This window comes from Carcharodon carcharias, chromosome 1, assembly GCF_017639515.1.
Source record: "Carcharodon carcharias isolate sCarCar2 chromosome 1, sCarCar2.pri, whole genome shotgun sequence".
Classification (NCBI taxonomy): Eukaryota; Metazoa; Chordata; class Chondrichthyes; order Lamniformes; family Lamnidae; genus Carcharodon; species Carcharodon carcharias.
In genome coordinates, this window is record NC_054467.1 from 123,679,779 (window position 1) to 123,699,944 (window position 20,166).

Genomic DNA, 20,166 nt, shown 5'->3' on the forward strand with positions numbered 1-20,166 from the left:
GACTTGTTATGTGGTATTGGTTAAGGTTTGTGTTTTGAGTGTTCTCTTTAATCAAAGTCAGGAAGATAATAGCATCATGTATAATATTACTCCATTTCATTTTTAAAAAGTAAAACTGCAAGTTAAAATGTCTGTTTAACCACTGTGTTCATTTAATTCAACCATCAGTGATTTGGCTACATAAATTCATGAATTCAAAAAAGTGCATTGCTTTTTTGAGTATGTTGGAACAACTGTTATCTCTGATATAAAATCTGTCTGGTACAAGAGTAGAGACAAAGCTGGTAAATCAATATTACTCCATCTTAATGTCCATTATAAGCAAATTAGGAACCACCGCAATAGCATTCCAGAATGCCTAAGCACATGCATGTTCCAAATATCACTTCCCAATGTTTTTACAGAGCAGATTGTATGGAACATTTATTGCTTTACTTCTGCTTATCTCTTTTATTAAAAACATGCACTCTTTTACAAAAAAAGTATACAAAAATTTAATGCAAACTAAATGAGTTGTAAAATGAGATGTCATGATTATCAATTTATATTTTCACTATATTTATTTTATAAATGGTGAATATACTTCCAATCTTGAAATTGGTCATTTGGTTTATTAAGATATAAAATAATTCCTCTTCTAACATTCTGCAAATGGAGTGGGAGTAGGAAGAGAAATGTGGAGTAAGGATCTGGGTCAGATTTTCTCCCTTCCCCAGGGATGCATCCTTGAACCCATCCCAAGTTCAGGATATTTATATAAAGTAACCAGGAGCTCATGTCAGCAGGGAGAGGGGAAAGCAGTTTCATTCTGGCACCTTGCTGCGTGGTAAAGGTTGAAGTTCCAGGGGGGAAAAAAAGTGCAATCTTAAATATGTGGCTTACCCAACAACAATTAGGCATAGAAGGAAAGCAGTCTATTAAATAATGCTGGACTGCAGTACCTCCAGGGCAGGGAAAAGTCTTTCTTTTATTCATTCATGGGATGTGGGTGTCACTGGCCAAGCCAGCATTTATTGCCCATCCCTAATTGTCCTTGAGAAAGTGGTAGTGAGCTGCCTTCTTGAACCACTGCAGTCCATGAGGGGATAGCGAAAACATAGCAAAGGGTGAGATTAGTAGAAGGGAAAAGGATCAGGCAAAAGAGGAGGCGAGGTTCTGGAGGAGTGTTGTTGCCCAAGGATTGTTGAATCTTGAAGCCTGAAAAGAAGAAAAAAAGTTTTGTGCTAAAATGCTAGATGAGGTGAAGGGTAACATGGAATGGTGGACCAGGATCTCTCTCAATGGTCATCCAGCTGGGTGGGACTGCACGCTCCTGGTTCCAGTCTTATCTAATTGTAGCCAAAGAATCACTTCCACTGGATTCTCTTCCTGCTCCAGCACTGTTCCCTTTGGTACTTCCCCAAGGATCAATTCCTGGCCTCCTCATCCTGATCTGCATGCTGCCCCTGGGCAAAAATCATTTGTCAGTTTCCACGTTTGCTGATGACACCCAGGTCTAATTCACCACCATGTCTTGATGCCACCGCCCCCATTGCAAAAAATGCTTATTTCCACCTCCTGTAACTTTGCCCCTGCATCAGCTCATCCATGCCTATGTTGTCTCTAGACTTGGCTATTCCTATGCACTGCTGGCTGGCCTCCTTGAGATCACTCAACTCTGCTACTTGTGTCTGACCTCACATCTAGTCCCTTCCACCCATCATACACACACTCACTGACCTACATTGGTCCCAGTAAAACAATGCCCTGAATTAAAAATTCTCAACCTCAATTTCCAATCCCTCTATGGCCTCAATCCTCCCTATCTCTATTATCTCTTCCAACCCCACCACTCTCCAAGATATCTGCACTTCTCTAAATCTGGTTTTTTCAGCATCTCTGATTTTAATTGCTCCTTAAAACCTAACTTTTTTGTCTGACCTAATACGTAGTTCAGCACCAAATTGTGCTTTGCACCTTGGGACATTTTGTTTGCTGTTGAGTGTGGATTTCAGGTGTGGCGAGAGTAGTGGTTTAAGGAATGTTGAGTATCTTGAAGATATCTGTAATCAAGGGTCGATGCATAACATGAAGAGTAGGATTTCAGTTGGAATCCATGTGGACTAGGTCAAAGCCAGAGACAGCTGCTGGGGAAAGAGATGTAGCCGTTGAAATGAGTTTTCTGATCAAAAATAAAAAACAAGACAAAACTATTTCCAATGGCTGAAAGGGTCAATATCCAGTTGGCATAGATTTAACATGACTAGCAAAAGAACCTGATATAACATGTGGACAAATTTATTTTACACGAAGTGTGGTTAGAATTTGGAATGCACTGCCTTAAAAAGTAGTGGATTCAGGAACCTTCAAAAGAGAATTGGATAAATGCTTGCAGATGGGGGAAAGAAATACGGGATATGGGGAAGGAGCAGAGGAGTGGGACTAACTGCAAGAGTGGGAGTAGCTCGATTGCTCTTCAAAAAATTGATGCAGACTTACTGGGCTGAATGACCTCTTTCTGTGTTGTACTGTTCTATGATTCCTGCACATTGGTATTAGATGCATGGTTAATATCTTAACAAGAGGGCCAACTGAGGCAGGACTATTGGCATCTTGGAATAGTCCTACATGCCTCAATTAATGGCCACATTTTTCCTGTGCCTGCTTTAAGTGTAGGACCTGATCTGCCCTTTGGGAGAAAGCACAGGACTTCTTAAGCAAGGCAAATGAGTTAACAATAAGCCTATGGCAAATGAGGGGTTGAATGGCCCCTTCTTTTAAACTAGCATGACTAGTATTTGTTACAGAGCCACCAATATTTGAAGAGTGAAAATAAATGCATTTATGTGCTTTCTTGGGAACCATAGATGTGTTTTTGGCCAGCTACAATATCCAATTTTGTCAGACATGAAAGTGGTTGTGATTTCAGCAAGGTCATTTGGAGTTCCTTTGAAACAAATGAAATACTGGAATGGTCCTAAATAAATTAATAGGAGGCCAAAGCTTGGAAAATGAGGCCATCTTTTGCTTGTCTGTGCAGACAGGTGCCACAGTGCTGCTGATGGGGCTGTGCAGAGATGAGCATTCTGACACCTAGGCAGAATCAGGGTACCTGCTCTTTTGGCTTCAAGCAGCAGAGGTGTATGGAACAAAGTCTTAGATCACTCAACATCCAATTGCCTTTGGTGCTTAGGGGAGATTCAACCAGCTGACCCCATATAAAAGAACAAGGAGGCATAGAAAGCTCAGAATTTATATTTTTCTCAGAAACAAATATTTCATGTTCTTATAATCTATGAAAAGAATTTCTTCCAACTTCTCCCTTTGTTCATTCCATTATAGTCTTTAGTGCATGCCCCCTTGTTACCAATCTACCAACCACTGGGAAAAATAGTTGACTGCTTTTATTGTAACATTTCAGGATTTTTAAATCATTGTAACTCCTGGCACTGCTTGAAAGTTTTATTTATGCATTCATACTGCAAAGCAGACAGTGAAGTCATTGAGTGGTGTCAGAAGCTTCCAAACTGAATTGAGAAAAAACAACTCCTAGCGTCAAGGCTTGTTCAGTTGGCAATGTCTATAATGTTTTAACTTTGATTGTTGAGGTGGTCAGAGATACACTCGTGCCTCAAATCCATGTGCAAGCCCATACAATTATAAAAACACAATAATTGTACATTTCACGCCAGACTACATATTTAGCCTTGAAGTAGGAATTGACCATTGATGGTCAATTCAAATTCTGAAGAATCAGGGTGGGAGAGGGCAAAGTTATGCAGTCAGATTAGGCCTGGTCAAAATCTCACCAGAGCTGTTAAAAGTTCTGCTCCAATCCGCTCCAGCTCCTTGAAACCCAGCAGAATCCTTCCCTGGATGGAGCTGGTACAGAACGGACGGGGCAGAGGTCCTTTTTTAAACACGTGAGAAGTGAAGGGACCCAAGGAACAACTCAAATCTGGAGATTTCCAGGAACCGTGTTGATACAGGAGCAAAGTCACAATGATATGTCACAATAGCTATGTTCAACTGAAGTCTGTATTTTTCTTATTGCGCTATATTTCTGAATTTTTATGAGCATTTTTTGCTTTGTATTTCATGTTTACCCTGTCCATGGTCACTTCTAATTACAGTTACATTGTGAATCCCTCTGAATTAAACATCACCCACAATATTCCCCAGATTTTTAAAGAATTAGAGATCCTATTCCTCAATCCAGCCAGGCAGGAGATCACTATGATGTCAAAGACTTCATGTGTACATATGCAGGAAACTTTGTGGTGTCAATAGCTGCAGCACTTTATATATCCCTTAGCCTTTCAACTCTATGAAATATACCCCAACTTTTCAGCCTTTGTTTGAATCTATATTTCCCAGACCTGGTGACGTCCAGTGATTAGGGCCGTACACATCGTCTCTAATTGATTTTCAGCATGGAGTGCCCAGACCGACACTTCTCCAATTGTAGCCCAGTCTTGTACTAATTCAACATCACACCCTTGTTCTCTGATATATAACCCAGAATTCCATTTGCCTTTTCACTTGCACTCTCACATTTAAAGATATGTAAAACTTATAAATGTGAGATCAGTTCTGAATTTTAGTAATGAAACACACGATCAAAATCCAAGATGAACCAGTCTGATTTAATAAGGAAACAAAATAAAATCGTATACAGGACTTAGAAGTATTCACTTGGATGCATTTGCTATTACAAGTGATCTAAAGTAAATGAGGTAAAGTTCTGAGAACATCCATTCAGTACAGAATAAGATGTTTCACTTACAATCCGGTGTGTCCTAATATTACAAAACACTTCCTGTACTGTAGTTACATTTAATGATAGTGCACAAGTCAACATGATTCAGATGGCAGAGATGACTACTTTTACACTCCATACTAATTAAAAGTCTTTACATTATCATACAGAAAATAATGCAACATTTATTCATATGGCAATGTCAAAATTTCAGCAACACATAAATGGGTTATTTTGCATGTTTTTACCATAGAACAGAAGAATTAGTCAGAGCTCCCTTCTTACACTTTTGTGTTCCTTAAGTTAATTAAGATATTAGTGAAGAGCACCTTGTCAGCACCTTGCATTCCCAAGTCAGCACAGTAAATCACCCTCTAACAATGGAGGGAAAGTTTTTGTGAAATTGTCAATGAATTTACAAAGAACAGGCTCACAATCTCACTACAACTTGCACATATGAAAATTTAACTCATGTACTTTCTCCCCCCAAACCTGAACGGTGCCCTCTCCTGTACCAGGGCAACATTTTAATTTCCCATGCTCATTTTGGCGCCTTGAAAATTGATCAATTTACTAACATTTGCAAATTTGGGGTGGTTTTATGTCTTAGGGTCAAATCTGGTAGGAATTACGCTCAATCAGTGCAAACTTATCAGTTGGAGTGGGTTCAACTAAGGCCTAGAGGCGAAGAACAGTGTTGATTCCACTGTTGCGCCAAAGTAATGAATTTCACAGTACGTGCAATATGACCCAATCTGTGAAAATAGCATTCACAGCAAATTGCACCAGCCAATACTGACTCAATATATATTAATCTCCAACATGTGTAAAAAATAGTTCTGGGCAGACCCAAGCTGTATTTTTCATGACAGCAATTTACATTTAACTAACTAACTCCAGGTTCCAGGTACAGACTCCAGGCTGGAAGCATCATCCTCAAGCAATACAGGGTACTCGACACCAGCAGCATCGTTGACATCAGAATCATCTTGAGCATTCACTGTCTCTTCAATCTCATCCTTTATCCCACTAACATCTCGAGGCTCTGGCTCTTCCTCCTCTTCATCCACCTCTCCATCATCTTCTACATCCATTTCAAAAACACGCACATGTCGCAAGTTTGAACTGAGCTGTGGAATTATGTTAAGTAATTTAATGCACACACACATTCTATGCACCTAATTCAGAATATCATTGAAATTTGATGAGGTTTTATACATAGGCTTAATTTCTTTCATTAAATGTTTAGGCACACAATACAGAGTGGGTACAATGTGAGATTATTCATCAAAAAGTGGGGGAAAAAATCTGGTCATTTGAAGTTCCTACCAGGTCAGAATGTGCTATCAAAATAACAGTCAGACTAATGGCACACAAGTGGTTTGACAACTCCAGGCAAGCAGCAGACATCCAAAGTTGCTGTGAGAGTTTTGTGAAAATGGCATTTTGTTGTCTGCCTCATCAGTGAAATGCATTTAACATCATAGCTGTATCCATGCAGTCTATGTGAGCTTAATGAACTGCTAATAGTTAGGGATAGTAGTATATGTATGACATGATAATTGTTAATTACGGCCAATCGCTGGCAAGGTAAACCAACTATTACCCAATGTGGAGTTTCATTCCTTCAAAATTAGAATTTTTCAGGGAGATTTTAAAAAGGTCAGATTTTAAACTTTCCTTACTTTTACTTGGTGCAGTTCTGGGGCGCTTCTGCCCAGTGCAGTAGCAGGCATGAAAAAAGGTGTTTTACCCCTTGGCCATGATGGGCGTATTGTCTGCTTCCCGCCTCATTAATTATGCAGCCACAGGAAAAACGCTGTCTTGCTGGCGGGCGGCCTCCGAATCGCCCACCACGCTGGCACCTCACCGTTTCCTCACTCTGGGTGTCATATCTAAACTGCATCCACACACATCGTTCTCAATGTTTGCAAGCACTGGATTGCTCCAGTGAAGACATGGCCCTAAAAGCCAAGAAGAGTCAGTGACCTGTCTTTGGAATGCCTTTCATAAGTCCACCATGATCATGATGTCCTCCACTCTTGCTCTGGCTGCAGGAGGTCCAGCAGCCTCACCAGTCCGGCTTGGGAGGCGGTGGCAGTGGTGGTCAGTGCCAATGCTGCACAGAAGAGGTTTGCCATCCGGTGCAGAAAGAGGGTGAATGATCTCATCTGTGCCACCAGGGTAAGGTAACCATCTCATCACTCTAAACTCTCGCTCTCAAGCCCACACATTCGCTGGCATCTCTCTCACTGCCAGCTCAAGGGACACCGCCCCTCACACACATCCTCACATTTCTATCTGGCCTCATCTCCTCTGGAGACTGCCTCCTCAGCCCTCACCATCTTGAGGCCACTTGCACAGATCAACATGTGCCCTCACACACACCTTGGGATATCCCCCCTTCCCCAGTACAGCCCTTCCCTTGCCTGAGGCCACTTCTCCCCCTTTCTCAAGCAAACCTTAGCCCTGCAGCTATTGAAAAGCCACCCCAGCCTTATGGCTGTTCTGATAGGTAGAGACCTGCCTGTGAGCCCTCCTAACAGTGATGTGATGCTGCTTGTGAATCCTGACGCTGATGACAGTGAGTGCTGCCCGAAGCAAGGTAGGCAAACAAACCTCAAAGTTCCGAGCGAAGTGCAGCTTGGCAGGTGTGTGTTGCTTACGTACAGTTGTGAAACATGACGGTGTGCGTGGATGATCCAGTGTGGAGGAATGATGCCGGCGTGCAGGGCTTATAATGAGATGTTAAAATATTGAAATTAGATTCCTGGCATGGGGCGGTGGGAAAGGCAGCCTGCCATCGATAGGTGGAGTGGTTGATCGCGAACTGGTTTCCTGATGGCGTAAAACTGATTTTTGGCCTTCTCGCCATATTGTTCGCTCATGCTGCCAAACACACCTGCCGCCAATGGGAGTGGAAATTCCGCCCTGGGTGTCTTATTCTCTCTTAACCCAATCTTAATATTCATTTCCATTTCTATATTTCTCTTTCTGTCCTGATTTTACACTGAATTTACTCACTTTATCCTCACCCTGAGATCTTCCTCTGTTCACTTCACAACCCTTAAATCTGATGGGTTAAAATGCCTGTTGATTTCCCTGTTTACTCGGGTCCTGTTTCTTCAGTGAAACGTTAACAACTTGAACTTTTAGGAACATTATGGATAAAAAAAAACTCTGAGCTGAAGGGCAAATCTAACAAATGGCAAATGCTGCTAAATATCCTGCTTCAGTAAAATCTGGCCCATTGGATTTAACAAACTGAGTTTTATATATATAAAATAAGTTTAGAAACATGCATGTAGATACATTAGTAAAAGGGATAAAAAGGAACAAAATAATAAAATGTAGACTTTTTGGTGCTACAGTTTTTAAAATTATCCAGATGCTCCCTTTCTGGAAGTCAACATGTTCATTTTAAAAAACTTGTTTACCTGAAGTTTAGCATATTGTCGGTCCCATTTACGGTGCATTAACACATTTAAAACTTCACCAAAAAGCCTGAGGGTTAAAACCAACTGCAATCTCGGTATAAATACTCCTCATCTTGGGATTTGTGCTAATTTTTAACAAGCACACCTCCAGCATCAAAAGGATTAGCACAAGTATAGAGATCTTAAAGTATAGTAATGCAATACTTATATGTACCCTAAAGTACAATAGATACAAGTGTCTATATGTAATGAAACCCTTTTTCCTTCATCACTTTATTCCTTCCCTGTAAATAAATTTTTCTGCTTCCTCATTTTCACATTCCCCTACATTATCTTCCAATTTGCAGACATTATATTTCGGGGGTCAATTTGCTCAATCGGTTCTCCCAGACTTGCCATGGAGAAGCAAGTTAGCCCTGTTTAGCACTTTGCCCTAAAAGTCGTGAGAGATCATGTGCGTATACCCATCACATTCAAATGCTGTGGTAGTGCTTTAACCTTTGGGAAGATTTATTTTCATTTATCAAATATAACCTCATTTAAATATTATAACATCCACGTACTTAAAAGGCAGCTTTGAATATTGTAGAGTAACCAGTGATTGAGAAACATTTCAGACACATAGAATGGAATTTTAAACCCCAAAATGTGTGGGTTTGACTTGGAGGACTGCTTAAATGTTAAAAACCTTAACCTTAATCTTGAACCCATCAACGTTTGGGTTTAACCGAGGTAGTGGAGGGAAATTCAACCAACCCACTGGTAGGTGGTGAGTTAGTCATTTAATGAGGTTGCATGTCTCAGATAAATCTATTTCAAATTTAGTCCAACAGCTGAATGGAGGCAAGGACTGCTAGATCCAGCAGTTAAGTGCCTTTTCCACATAACTGCTTCGGCTCCCAACCATGATGGGACACTCCCCATTTGCTATGATCTTCCACTTCCTCCTCAATCTTTTCAATCCCTCCCTCCTCTACAGTCTCCAGATGTGGACTTCTATCTCCATCCAACCAACCCCCAAAACCCTTCTGCTCTCCTCCCCTGCCTGATGGCCTCCACCTTAGGCCTTTCCAATCCCTCCCTTCTTCATTTCTGTTCTTTCGCTGTAGTCTAGTGCTAAAGGCTTACATACACGACAATCAGTCAATCTTTCAATCTGGCTGACTGCGGCCAGGAAACAGGAGACAAAAATGTTAATGAGATACTGCTTTAAATTCGGCAGCACCTGACCAGATTGTAAAATAGTCCTGCCCCCCCACCACACAAATTGGCTATTGTGACTGTAGATTTCTAAAACACATGAGGTATTGCAGAAGTTACAGGGAGAAGGTGGGAGAATGGGGTTGAGAAACTTATCAGCCATGATTGAATGGCGGCGCAGACTCGATGAGCCGAATGGCCTAATTTCTGCTCCAATGTCTTATGGTCTTATAAGTCTCTATCGAGAACATCTTGCATTCACATAGCACCTTTAATGTAGTAAAATATCCTAAGTTGCTTCAGAGGGGCATTATTAAACAAAATTATCAAAATTTGACACTGAGCCATGTAACGACATATTTCGGCAGCTGAACAAAAACTCAGTTAAAAAGTTATGCTTTATGGAGCATCTTAAAGGGGGAAAGAGAGGAAGAGACACAGAAATGTTTAGGATGGGAATTCCAGAGCAAAAGGCCTAGGCAGCTGAAGGCATGGCTACCAACAGTGGAGTGATAAATATGGGTATGTGCAAGAGGTCAGAATTGGAGTAGCACAGAGAACTCAAGAGTTATCAGGGTAAAGGAGAAGGCTTGTGGAGCTGGGTTGGGGCCATGGGAGAGTGAAGTGGGAAAGGCCTGGTGTCTTGGCCATGGTGGGAGGTTGGTGCGAAGTCAGTCAAGGGATGAAAATTATGGACCAAAAGAGCAGGGTCAGTACTATCTGCATGTGGGTCCATCTCAGGATGGTGGCTGGCAGAAACCATCACACTCCTGAGCTTTGAGTTCACCTACAACATTTCAATTATGCCACTAAGAGTGATCTCAGACAATGTCCTTTACAGTGCATAGAAGGAAGGGACAGCTGAGCCTGCAAGATCAACCATGCACCAAAGAATGGCAGGTATAACACTAACATGAATATTCAATAAAGAGTGAACATAGTTTCATCCACAATAAAAGAAATGTCCCCAACTTTTATTTATTTGTTCATGGGATGTGAGCACTGCTGGCTAGGCCAGTATTTATTGCCCATCCCTAAATGTCCTTGAGAAGGTATTGGCGCAATGCAACTGATGTTGGTACACCCATAGTGCTGTTAGGAAGGCAGTTCCAGGAACTTGATCCAACAGCAGTGAAGGAATGGCAATATAGTTCTAAGTCAGGATGGTATGTGGCTTGGAGGGGAACTTGCAGGTGATGGTTTTCCCAAGCATTTGCTGCTTTTGTCCTTCTAGGTGGTAGAGGTCATGGGTTTGAAAGGTGCTGTTGAAGGAGCTTTGGTGAGTTGCTCCAGTGCATCTTGTAGGTGGTTCACACTGCTGCCCCAGTGCATCACTGGTGGAGGGGGTGAATATTTAAGCTGGTGCTTGGGATGCAAGCGAGCTGCTTTGTCCTGGCTGTTATTGAGCTTTGAGTGTTGTTGGAGCTTCACTCATCCAGACGGATGGAGAGATGGAGGGTATTCCATCACACTCCTGACTTGTGCCGTGTAAATGGTGGACAGGCTTTGGGGAGTCAGTAGTTGAGTTGATAACTGCAGAAGTTCCAGCCTCTGACTTACTCTTGTAGCCACAGTATTTATATGGCTGGTCCAGTTCAACTCCCATGTAATCATCAATGTGTGCCAACCATGATGTGTGCCAATACATTTAGCTCTGACTAAGCTAATTTCAACAAATAGTGATGAATAAAGTGAAGCCAATGTAATGTGAAACAGTTTCAAGTGCAATTTAAATTTGAAAAACACCTGTGCCACCTTCATACACTCAAGTCTTGGTTAATGGCAATGGGGTTGGGCAGGAAAGTTGTGGCTGTGATGCAGGAACTCCCTGTTTGACCAGGCGGCTCTTTTATAGCACAGCCATACCTGCTACATTGTCAGCTGATGGCAGGTTTCACCAATGAATACCTTTCTCCTCTGCTGCATCACGCATGCTGTTGGTATGTGATTGTATGGGAAATGGGAATAAGAGCGTGTAAGAGGTGCACAGTTCTGGTCACGACATCGGGAATGGCAGGCTGTTGACAAAATCCCCAGCTTGCATTTGGGGAACCTGACAAGTTCATACCTTTCAATTAAACAGAGGGGCTTTCGGAAGTGAGCAGGAAACCCCGTGAAAGTATCAGGTCAGATACTTAAACATTAATTACCAATTAAGTGGTAACTGTGGGAATGCTTTGTTGGTAGGAGCTGGGGTGGGCGGTGGGGAGCCTTGAGCATGGGGTATTCAGACAGTTCAGGGTTACACTTCCATGTGGCTTTAGACTTGTTTGCTATCTGAACCATGTCTCTATAAGGCTGTCGTGGGGTTCTCTGGTAGCCAGATGTGTATCTGTAGTCGTGCTGGCCACTTCATGCTCCTCTTCCTCCTCCATGGAAGATGATGTATGGTCTGCAGCTTTATCCTCCTGCAGCACCACGCTGTGCAAAGCACAGCAGACCACCACCATAGTAGAGTTATGCCAGTGTATATTAGAGTGTCATCAGAGCTGTAAAGGTATCTGAAATGGCTTGCTCATTGATTGCCCTGTTGATGTGGCTCCTGTTGTGCCTTTCCTGAGCACCATTGCCAGGATTCCTGACAGGTGAATCAGCCTGGTCCTCCGAGAGTAGCCCTTATGACCAAGAAACCACCTGCTCACTCTGTTCTACCCTTGGGATAAAGTCAGTGGTGCATGAGAGTCTTGTGGCACCTGGTTCATGTTTGTTTAAAGGTGGTGTGCATCAGTCAGCTTTGTGCAGAACAATGGATAACAGTGAGTTTGAGTGTTGTCTGTTGAGATGGAGATTTTAGCAGGAAGCTGGAGAGAAAGGAATATGTATGACAGCAAGTTGTGTTGGTCAGAGGAGTGCTGTGCAGAAGAACGCCAGGGAGGTGAATGATGGCTGCCAGCTGAGAGTTGTAGGAAACTCACCTTGTTGTACTTCATGAGGCTATCAGACATTTTGCAGCACTGGATCCAAGTCCTGGGCCAGACTCCTTCTGTTCACTGCCTCTGTAACTTGCAGGTACACCTGCTTGGCAAGACTGGCTAATCTCCTTCTCTACTTGCTCTCACTGCACTCAACATGACCTCCAGGGAAGTGTCCGAGAACTGGGATAGCCTTCCCATGCCATGCTTCCATTCTCCACCAGTTTATTGCTTCCCACTTGTATCTTGAATGCTTCACTCAAAGTCCTGAGAGTTCTGCTGGGGTCCCTTTAAATAGAGATCCTTCATTGCTTATTTAGGAATGTCATCTGCCCATCCTCCCAATTGGCAGGCAACTTCGAAGCAGGACGATACTGCTACAGTTTAGTGAAAGAGCCTCTGCAAGGTCTAGTAATTAATCAACTGAAATCCCAAACTGGAAATGGTCCTGCTGTTTCAGTGGGGACTAAGCTGATAAAATTCTGGGCCCGAAGTCTTTGGTCTTCCCAATATTCAGTTGGAGGAAAGTTCTGCTAATCCAGTACTGAATATTGGATAAACAGACTGATTATTTTGAGACAGTGGAAGGTGATGGTGATGTAGAGATGAATGTTATCAGCATAGATTTGGAACCTGGCCTGTTTTCAGATGATGTAGCCAATGGGCAGCACATAAATGAGAAGCAGGAAGGATCAAGGATTGGAGGAACACCAGAGTAATGTTGCAGGAGTGGAAAGAGAAGCCATTGCAGCTGATTGTCTGGCTATGACCAGATGGATAAGAATGGAGCCAGGCGAGTGCAGTTGCACCTAGCTGGAGGAAGATAGTGTCCTTATCATTAAAGTTATTGGTTATAATCTGAAAACATTCCATGATCCAATAGCCTATCAATATTCACGGCATAGGTTTACAGTTACTCTGACGAGTAATGAGAGATGCCAACACCTGTGAAGCTTACCTGCAGGATGAGTTGTCACCTTTAGAAGACAAAAGGGAAAAGTGGGAAAAACTAGACTAACTTTTCTCATTAAACAATTCACCTGGCACCCAGAACAGGAACCGTTTTAATTAATAATGCTTGATCAAGTACAAGGTGAAGTTTAGAAGCAAACTTTAAATTATAGAGTGAGCTAACTCATGAACTCTATTGTTCTTGACATTTGTAGCATGTTGTTAAAATGATCAACCAATGGCCAGCAAGAACAGCACAAGTTCATCAGTTAGAACTCATTTGGAGTCCACAGCATAGCTAGCACCCACACCCATTGGCAAGTTTGCTGAATTTTCAAACTCACTGACTTTAGAACATCCAACAAGATCACTGCAGTACAATTTGCGGTTCTTAAAGTTCCTTGGTTTTCTAATAATATAGCAATTAAAAAATCTTTAGGCACATATGTACAAGACAGCTATCATAGGGACTGGAGAAGTACATCAGAGAGTTTCCACCTTCATTCACAATCATTCCTTGCCAATCAACATCAAAATTTATGTTAAAGCAAAAAATTATGTCTCTATTTACATAGCGCCTACAATGTAGTGAAACATCCCAAGATGCTTTATAGCAGCCTTGTCAATCAAAATTTAACACCAAGCAAATAAAGCAATATTAGGGCAGGCCACAAAAACTTTGCTCAAAGAGGTAAGTTTTAAAGAATGTTTTAAAGGCAAAAGAGGCAGAGGGAATTCCAGAATTTTGGGCCTAGGTAGCTGAAGGCACAGCCACTAATGGTGCCAGGATTAAAATCAGAGAAATGCAAACGGCCAGAATTGGAGGAGAACAGAGATATTAAAGGATTGTAGGGCTGGATCAGGTTACAGAAACAGGCAACAATCAGCCTCTGCATACCAGGCCTTTAAGGCTATGGGACAAAGTTAGAGTTGAAATATATGTACTGGTTTATGAAAACACTTACCACACAAGATACTTTACGAATACCATTTACAGCAATATATTGTGCTTTCATATTCTCTAAGGTCCGGGACTGATTTTCAACAGTAACAGTCTGAACAGGAATTTGATTGGTCTGCTCATCTAGCCTGTAAATAAAACCAAAACTCAATTTGGAGTACTGAACTGAAATTTGGCAGAGCAGCACAAAGAACAACATATAGGGCTGGAGTACTTCTTTTTGGAGTAAAAGTAAGATACAGATATTGTTGGAAGTGGAAGCAGTGAAACTACTTTGCTGTTTACAGGTACAAAATCTTGTGCACAAAAATATAAGTTCAACAACAATGAATCTCCTTTTTACCATCTAAATGCTTAAAGGAAATTCTATTTCAATTATTTAATAGCTTAAGCATTGGTAATCATAAGAAATAGGAGCAGGAATGGATCATACAGCCTCTCAAACCTGCTCCACCAATCATGGCTTGATCTTCTGTCTCAACTCCACTTTCCTGCCCTATCTGTTTAGTAGGAATGTTATGATTTGTTTTATACAGTTTAGATAGATGGAAATTGAAAGCATTGTTTATTATTTTCACTTCATTGACAAATGTTTAAAAAGGGTGAACAGAATATCCATTTACTCTTTTTCAAAATGTTGGTCTATCCAGTAGATTGTACTGCTAACTGCTGTCTTTGAGGCCCATGCAAAATTATTTTGTGGGAGATGGAGTTGTAAAGTCAATTGATGACTAAAGTTACATTCCTTTGCTTCAGTATGGCTTTTTTCATTCTTTAACTTTAGCTTACATATATTAGATTTTAAAATTAGGGAAGCCCACAGGGATTGAGGCTTTTTAAAAACGTTCGTGTCATATGGTCTACACTACAGTTATGAAAATTTAAAAAATATTGTTATATCGAACACATGAAATTAGTGAAATAAATTAAGGTAGTCAATGATGATCCACTTATAAAGTGGATTTGTGGGAATTTTAAAAATTTCATTCGTGGGATGTGGGTTTCGCTAGCTGGGCCAGCATTTATTGCCCATCCCAAGTTGCCCTTGAGAAGGTGGTGGTGAGCTGCTTTCTTGAACCGCTGCAGTCTATGTGGTGGAGGTACACCCACCATGCTGTTAGGAAGGGAGTTCCAGGATTTTGACTCAGCATCAGTGAAGGAACAGTGATATATTTCCAAGTCAGGATGGTGAGTGACTTTGTGGGGAACTTCCAGGTGGTGCTGCTCTTGTCCTTCTAGATGGTAGTGGTCATGATTTGGAAGGTGCTGTTTGAGGAGCCTTGGTGAATTCCTGCAGAGTATCTTGTAGATGGTACACACTGCTGTTATTGTGCAGAAATGGTGGAGGGATTGAACATTTGTGTATGTGGTGCCAATCAAGCAGGCTGCTTTGTCCTGGATGGTGTCAAGTTTCTTGAGTGCTGTGGAAGCTGCACTCATCCAGGCAAGTGGGGAGTACTCCATCACACTCCTGACTTGTGCCTTGTAGATGGTGGATGGGCTTTGGGGAGTTAGCAGGTGAGTTACTCATCACATGATTCCTAGTCTCTGACCTGCTCTTGTAGCAACAGTATTTATATAGCCAGTCCAGTTCAGTTCTGGTCAATGGTAACCCCTAAGATGATGACAGTGGGGATTCAGTGATGGCAATACCATTGAACGTCAAGGGGTGATGGTTAGATTCTCTCTTGTTGGAGATGATCATTGCCTGGTACTTGTGTGGCGTGAATGTTACTTGCCACTTGTCAGCCCAAGCCGGGATATGGTCCAGGTCTTGCTGCATTTGGACATGGACTGCTTCAGTATCGGAGGGGTTGCGTGAATGGTGCTGAACATTGTGTAATCATCAGTGAACATCTCCACTTCTAATCTTATGGTGGAAGGAAAGTCATTGCTGAAGTAGCTGAAGATGGTTGGGCCGAGGGCACTACCCTGAGCAGTATCACTGCTTCCCAGTTATTCTGTTGTAACTGAACAATAAGATTAAGGATAAAAATAATTGTTTAAAAATGGCATGAGAGATATCAGCATACTGCTTATGTACAGGATTGTATGACTTCAGCGGACAATTTTATGTATAATATTACAAAGCACAACAGTGCAGACAGAAAATTTACATGACAGAAATCCCCCTCCCATTCTTAAAGTAAAAAGCACCATTCCCTTTCCATAGGAAAGAATATTCGGGCTTTTTGTTCATTCACACCCAACGGTCTCCAAACAAGTAAATAGCTTAATTTGGTGGGAGAGAACCTTTTAGTTCAGGTGATTTGACAGCATTTTGCCTATATAACAATAGTTTGGGCAATGGGTATTCTCCCTTTGTTCTCATTTCTTACACTTGGTTTGCTTTTCTGAAAGCATGTTTTTAAAGTAGGATATAGATATTGGTGGAAGTGGAAGTAGTGAAACTACTTTGCAGTTGATAGTTACAAAAACTTGTGTATAAAAATATAAGTTCAGCAACCATAAATCTCCCTTTTACCATCTAACTGTTTACAGAAAATATTATTTCAATGATTAAACAGCTTAATGTGTTGATAAATATAAGAAATAGCAGAAATACGCCAGCCCCTCGAAATTGCTCTGCCATTCCATAAACTTGTGGCTGATTTTCTGCCTCAACTCCACTTTCCTGCCCACTCTCCGCATCCCTTGATTCCGTGAGACATCAAAAATCTGTCCATCTCAGCTTTAAGTATATTCAATGATGGAACATCCACAACCCTCTGGGGTTGAGAATTCCAAAGATTCACAACCTTTTGAGTGAAGAAATTTCTTCTCATCTCAGCCATACATGATTGACCCTATACCCTGAGGCTGTACCCTCAGTGCTCTTGATTCTCCAGCCAGGGGAAACAACCTCTCTGTGTCTACCCTATCAAACCTCTTTAGAATATTGTATGTTTCAAGAGGTCACCTCTGATTCTTCTAAACTCCACAGAACATAGACCCAATTTACTCAGCCCCTCGTTATAAGGCTCATTGCAGGAAATATGAGATCCCATAAGATACACCATGGAAAGAAATACTATAAGATAATCACAGTAATGTTAGAATATTATAATCCATTTTAAATCAAACCAGTTACTCTTCCAAAGTATGGTTCTTGAACAGATATTAATTGATTAATTGGATTCCTACTTCATTTTGTCCTTGCCGATGAAGGAGCAAATCGTGATCAGATGCATTATGAAGTTATTAGGAGGGTGTGTACTTAAAGTTGGGGACATTCATGAGGTTTGGTGGGAAGCTACAAGCCATATGAGACAAAATTGCTAGACCAATTGAAAGATAGTTTAGGTAGGTTTGTTTTCTTTCCTGAATTGTTGAAGGGGTGTGTGTGTTTATTATCTTACTTTTGGGCGATACAGGACATTGATGAGGCAATTCTTTTTGCTGCAATCAGAAATGATAACAAAACTGGTTTTACAGTTAGACTGGTGGATAGCTATACAGTTATAAGAACCAATTGATTTATGGTTTACAGATCTGATTGGTTGAGAGGACTTTACAACAATATTGCAATACCCATCAACACAATGTTTAAATTATTTAGATTAGAACAAAACAAAGATTTGAATTCAAAATATCCTATTAGTATAGTTCAAATACTGTATTACCTTTTGCCAGTTTCCAAGCTGAATTCTTCCTCTGTTTCCACATTGATGTAAATTGACGATAGTGGTAGCTGCGCCAAGACGCGACCTTTCTCTTCTTTGTCAGTGTATCCCTTCAACAGTACTGTCAGCATTTCATCATCATAAAAACCAACGTCCAAAAAGCTGAACTGACTAAAAGAAAGCAAAATAATCCATATTTTCTGAACTGAAAAAAGGTCCAAAGTATCACCATAAGCCTCATCAGTATTGCATGCCTTTATCTTTCGATATAGCTTTCAACACAGGTTTTCTTTGAAAAATATGCTTATTTGATCAATTTCTAATGCCCGGTGTTTTAAAGTAGAAATGCAAAAGATTGTGAAGCTACAGAACTCGATTTGCTGTATAATAGATGAAATATTAAAAACCCATTAGGTAATATCCTATACCAGGGATAAAGACAAATGCTAACTAAGCAACAAATTGAATTCAATCTAAAGGCTAAATGAAAAGCAGAATGCAGTGGATGCTGGAAATCTGAAAATACTCAGCAGGTCAGTCAGTAGTGGGGAGGCGATGGCATAGTGGTATTGTCACTGGACTAGTAACCTAGAGACCCAGGGTAATGCTCTGGGAAAATGAATTCAATAAAAATCTGAAATTAAAAGTCTAACGATGACTGCGAACCATTGTCGATTGTTGTAAAAACCCATCTGGTTTACTGATGCCCTTTAGGGAAGGAAATCTGCCGTCCTTAAAATACGACTCCATTTACATGCCCTCTGAAATGGCTGAGCAAGAAACTCAGTTGTATCAAACCACTACAAAAAGGAATGAAACCGGACAGACCACCCAGCATTGATCGGAAGCGACAATGGAACTCAGCCCTGTCGACCCTGCAAAGTCCTCCTTTGGAGCTGGGAGCAGACTAGTCAAGCAACAACATGGAACATACTCATGGAAGCATATCTTACAGATAATATCCCAGACACCACCATCACCATCCCTGGGTATGTCCTGTCCCAACAGCAGCAGAGACCCAGCAGAGGTGGTGGCAAAGTGGTATACAGTCAGGAGGGAGTTGCCCTAGGAGTCCTCAACATTGACTCTGGACTCCATGAAGTCTCATCGCATCAGGTCAAAACACGGGCAAGGAAACCTCCTGCTGATTATCATGTACCGCCCTCCCTTAGCCTAGAATTAGTGCTCCTCCATGTTAAACACCACTTGGAGGAAGCAGTGAGGGTGGCAAGGGCACAGAACGGACTCTGGGTTGGGGACTTCAATGTCCATCACCAAAAGTAGCTCGTTTGCACTACTACTGACCAAGCCAGCCAAGTCCTAAAGTACATAGCTGCTAGGCTGGGTCTGCAGCAGGTGGTGAGGGAATCAAGAGGGAAAAACATACTTGACCCCTTCATCACCAACCTGCCTGAGGCAGATGCATCTGTCCACGACAGATCGGTAGGAATGACCACCGCACAGTCATCGTGGAGATGAAGTCCCGCCTTCGCATTGAGGATACCCTCCATCGTGTTGTGTGGCACTACCACTGTACTAAATAGGATAGATTTCGAACAGACCTAGCAACTCAAGACTGGGCATCCATGAGGCGCTGTGGGTCATCAGCAGCAGAATTGTACTCAACCACAATCTGTAACCTCATGGCCTGGCATATCCCCTACTCCACCATTACTATCAAACCAGGGAATCAACCCTGGTTCAATGAAGAGTGCAGGAGGGCATGCCAGGAGCAGCACCAGGTATCCTAAAAATGAGGTGTTGACCTGGTGAAGCAAAAAAACAGTGTACCAAACAGCATAAGCAGCAAGTGATAAAGAGCTAAGCGTTCCAAAACCAACAGATCAGATCTAAGCTCTGCAGTCCTGCCAAATCCAGTCGTGAATGATGGTGGACAATTAAACACTGGAGGAGGAGGCTCCACAAATATCCCCATCCTCATTGATAGGGTAGCCCAGCATGTCAGTGCAAAAGATAAGGCTGAAGCATTTACCATAACCTTCAGCCAGCAGTGCTGACTGGATGATCCATCTCGGCCTCCTCTGGAGGTCTCCAGCATCACAGATGCCTGTCTTCAGCCAATTCGATTCACTCCTTGTGATATCAAGAAACGGCTGAAGGCACTGGATACTGCAAAGGCTATGGGCCCTGACAATATTCCAGCAATAACACTGAAGGCTTGTGCTCCAGAACTTGCGATCCTAACCAAGCTGTTCCAGTATAGCTACAATACTGGCATCTTCCTGGCTATGTGGAAAATTGCCCTAGTATGTCTTGCACACCATCTGCAAGGAACAATTCAGGAGTCTGATGAAATACTCTCCACTTGCCTGGATGAGTGCAG

General features: G+C 41.8%; 1 protein-coding gene across 3 annotated transcripts in view; it reads right to left on the minus strand.

The window, feature by feature from the left end:
• Positions 1 to 4,606: 4,606 nt before the first annotated feature.
• anapc4 (anaphase promoting complex subunit 4) overlaps positions 4,607 to 20,166 on the minus strand; it is a 125,045-nt gene continuing 109,485 nt past the window's right edge. For 2 of the 3 annotated variants that reach the window (XM_041187616.1, XM_041187626.1), the window contains 3 exons: positions 17,823 to 17,993; positions 14,204 to 14,327; positions 4,607 to 5,868 (listed from right to left, as the gene is read on the minus strand). In XM_041187616.1, coding sequence (XP_041043550.1) covers positions 5,629 to 5,868; positions 14,204 to 14,327; positions 17,823 to 17,993 — 535 coding nt within the window. In that variant the 3' untranslated portion in view covers positions 4,607 to 5,628. Of the gene's footprint in view, positions 5,869 to 13,245; positions 13,265 to 14,203; positions 14,328 to 17,822; positions 17,994 to 20,166 lie in introns of all 3 variants that reach the window. The other variant, XM_041187635.1, reaches the window with a different exon arrangement.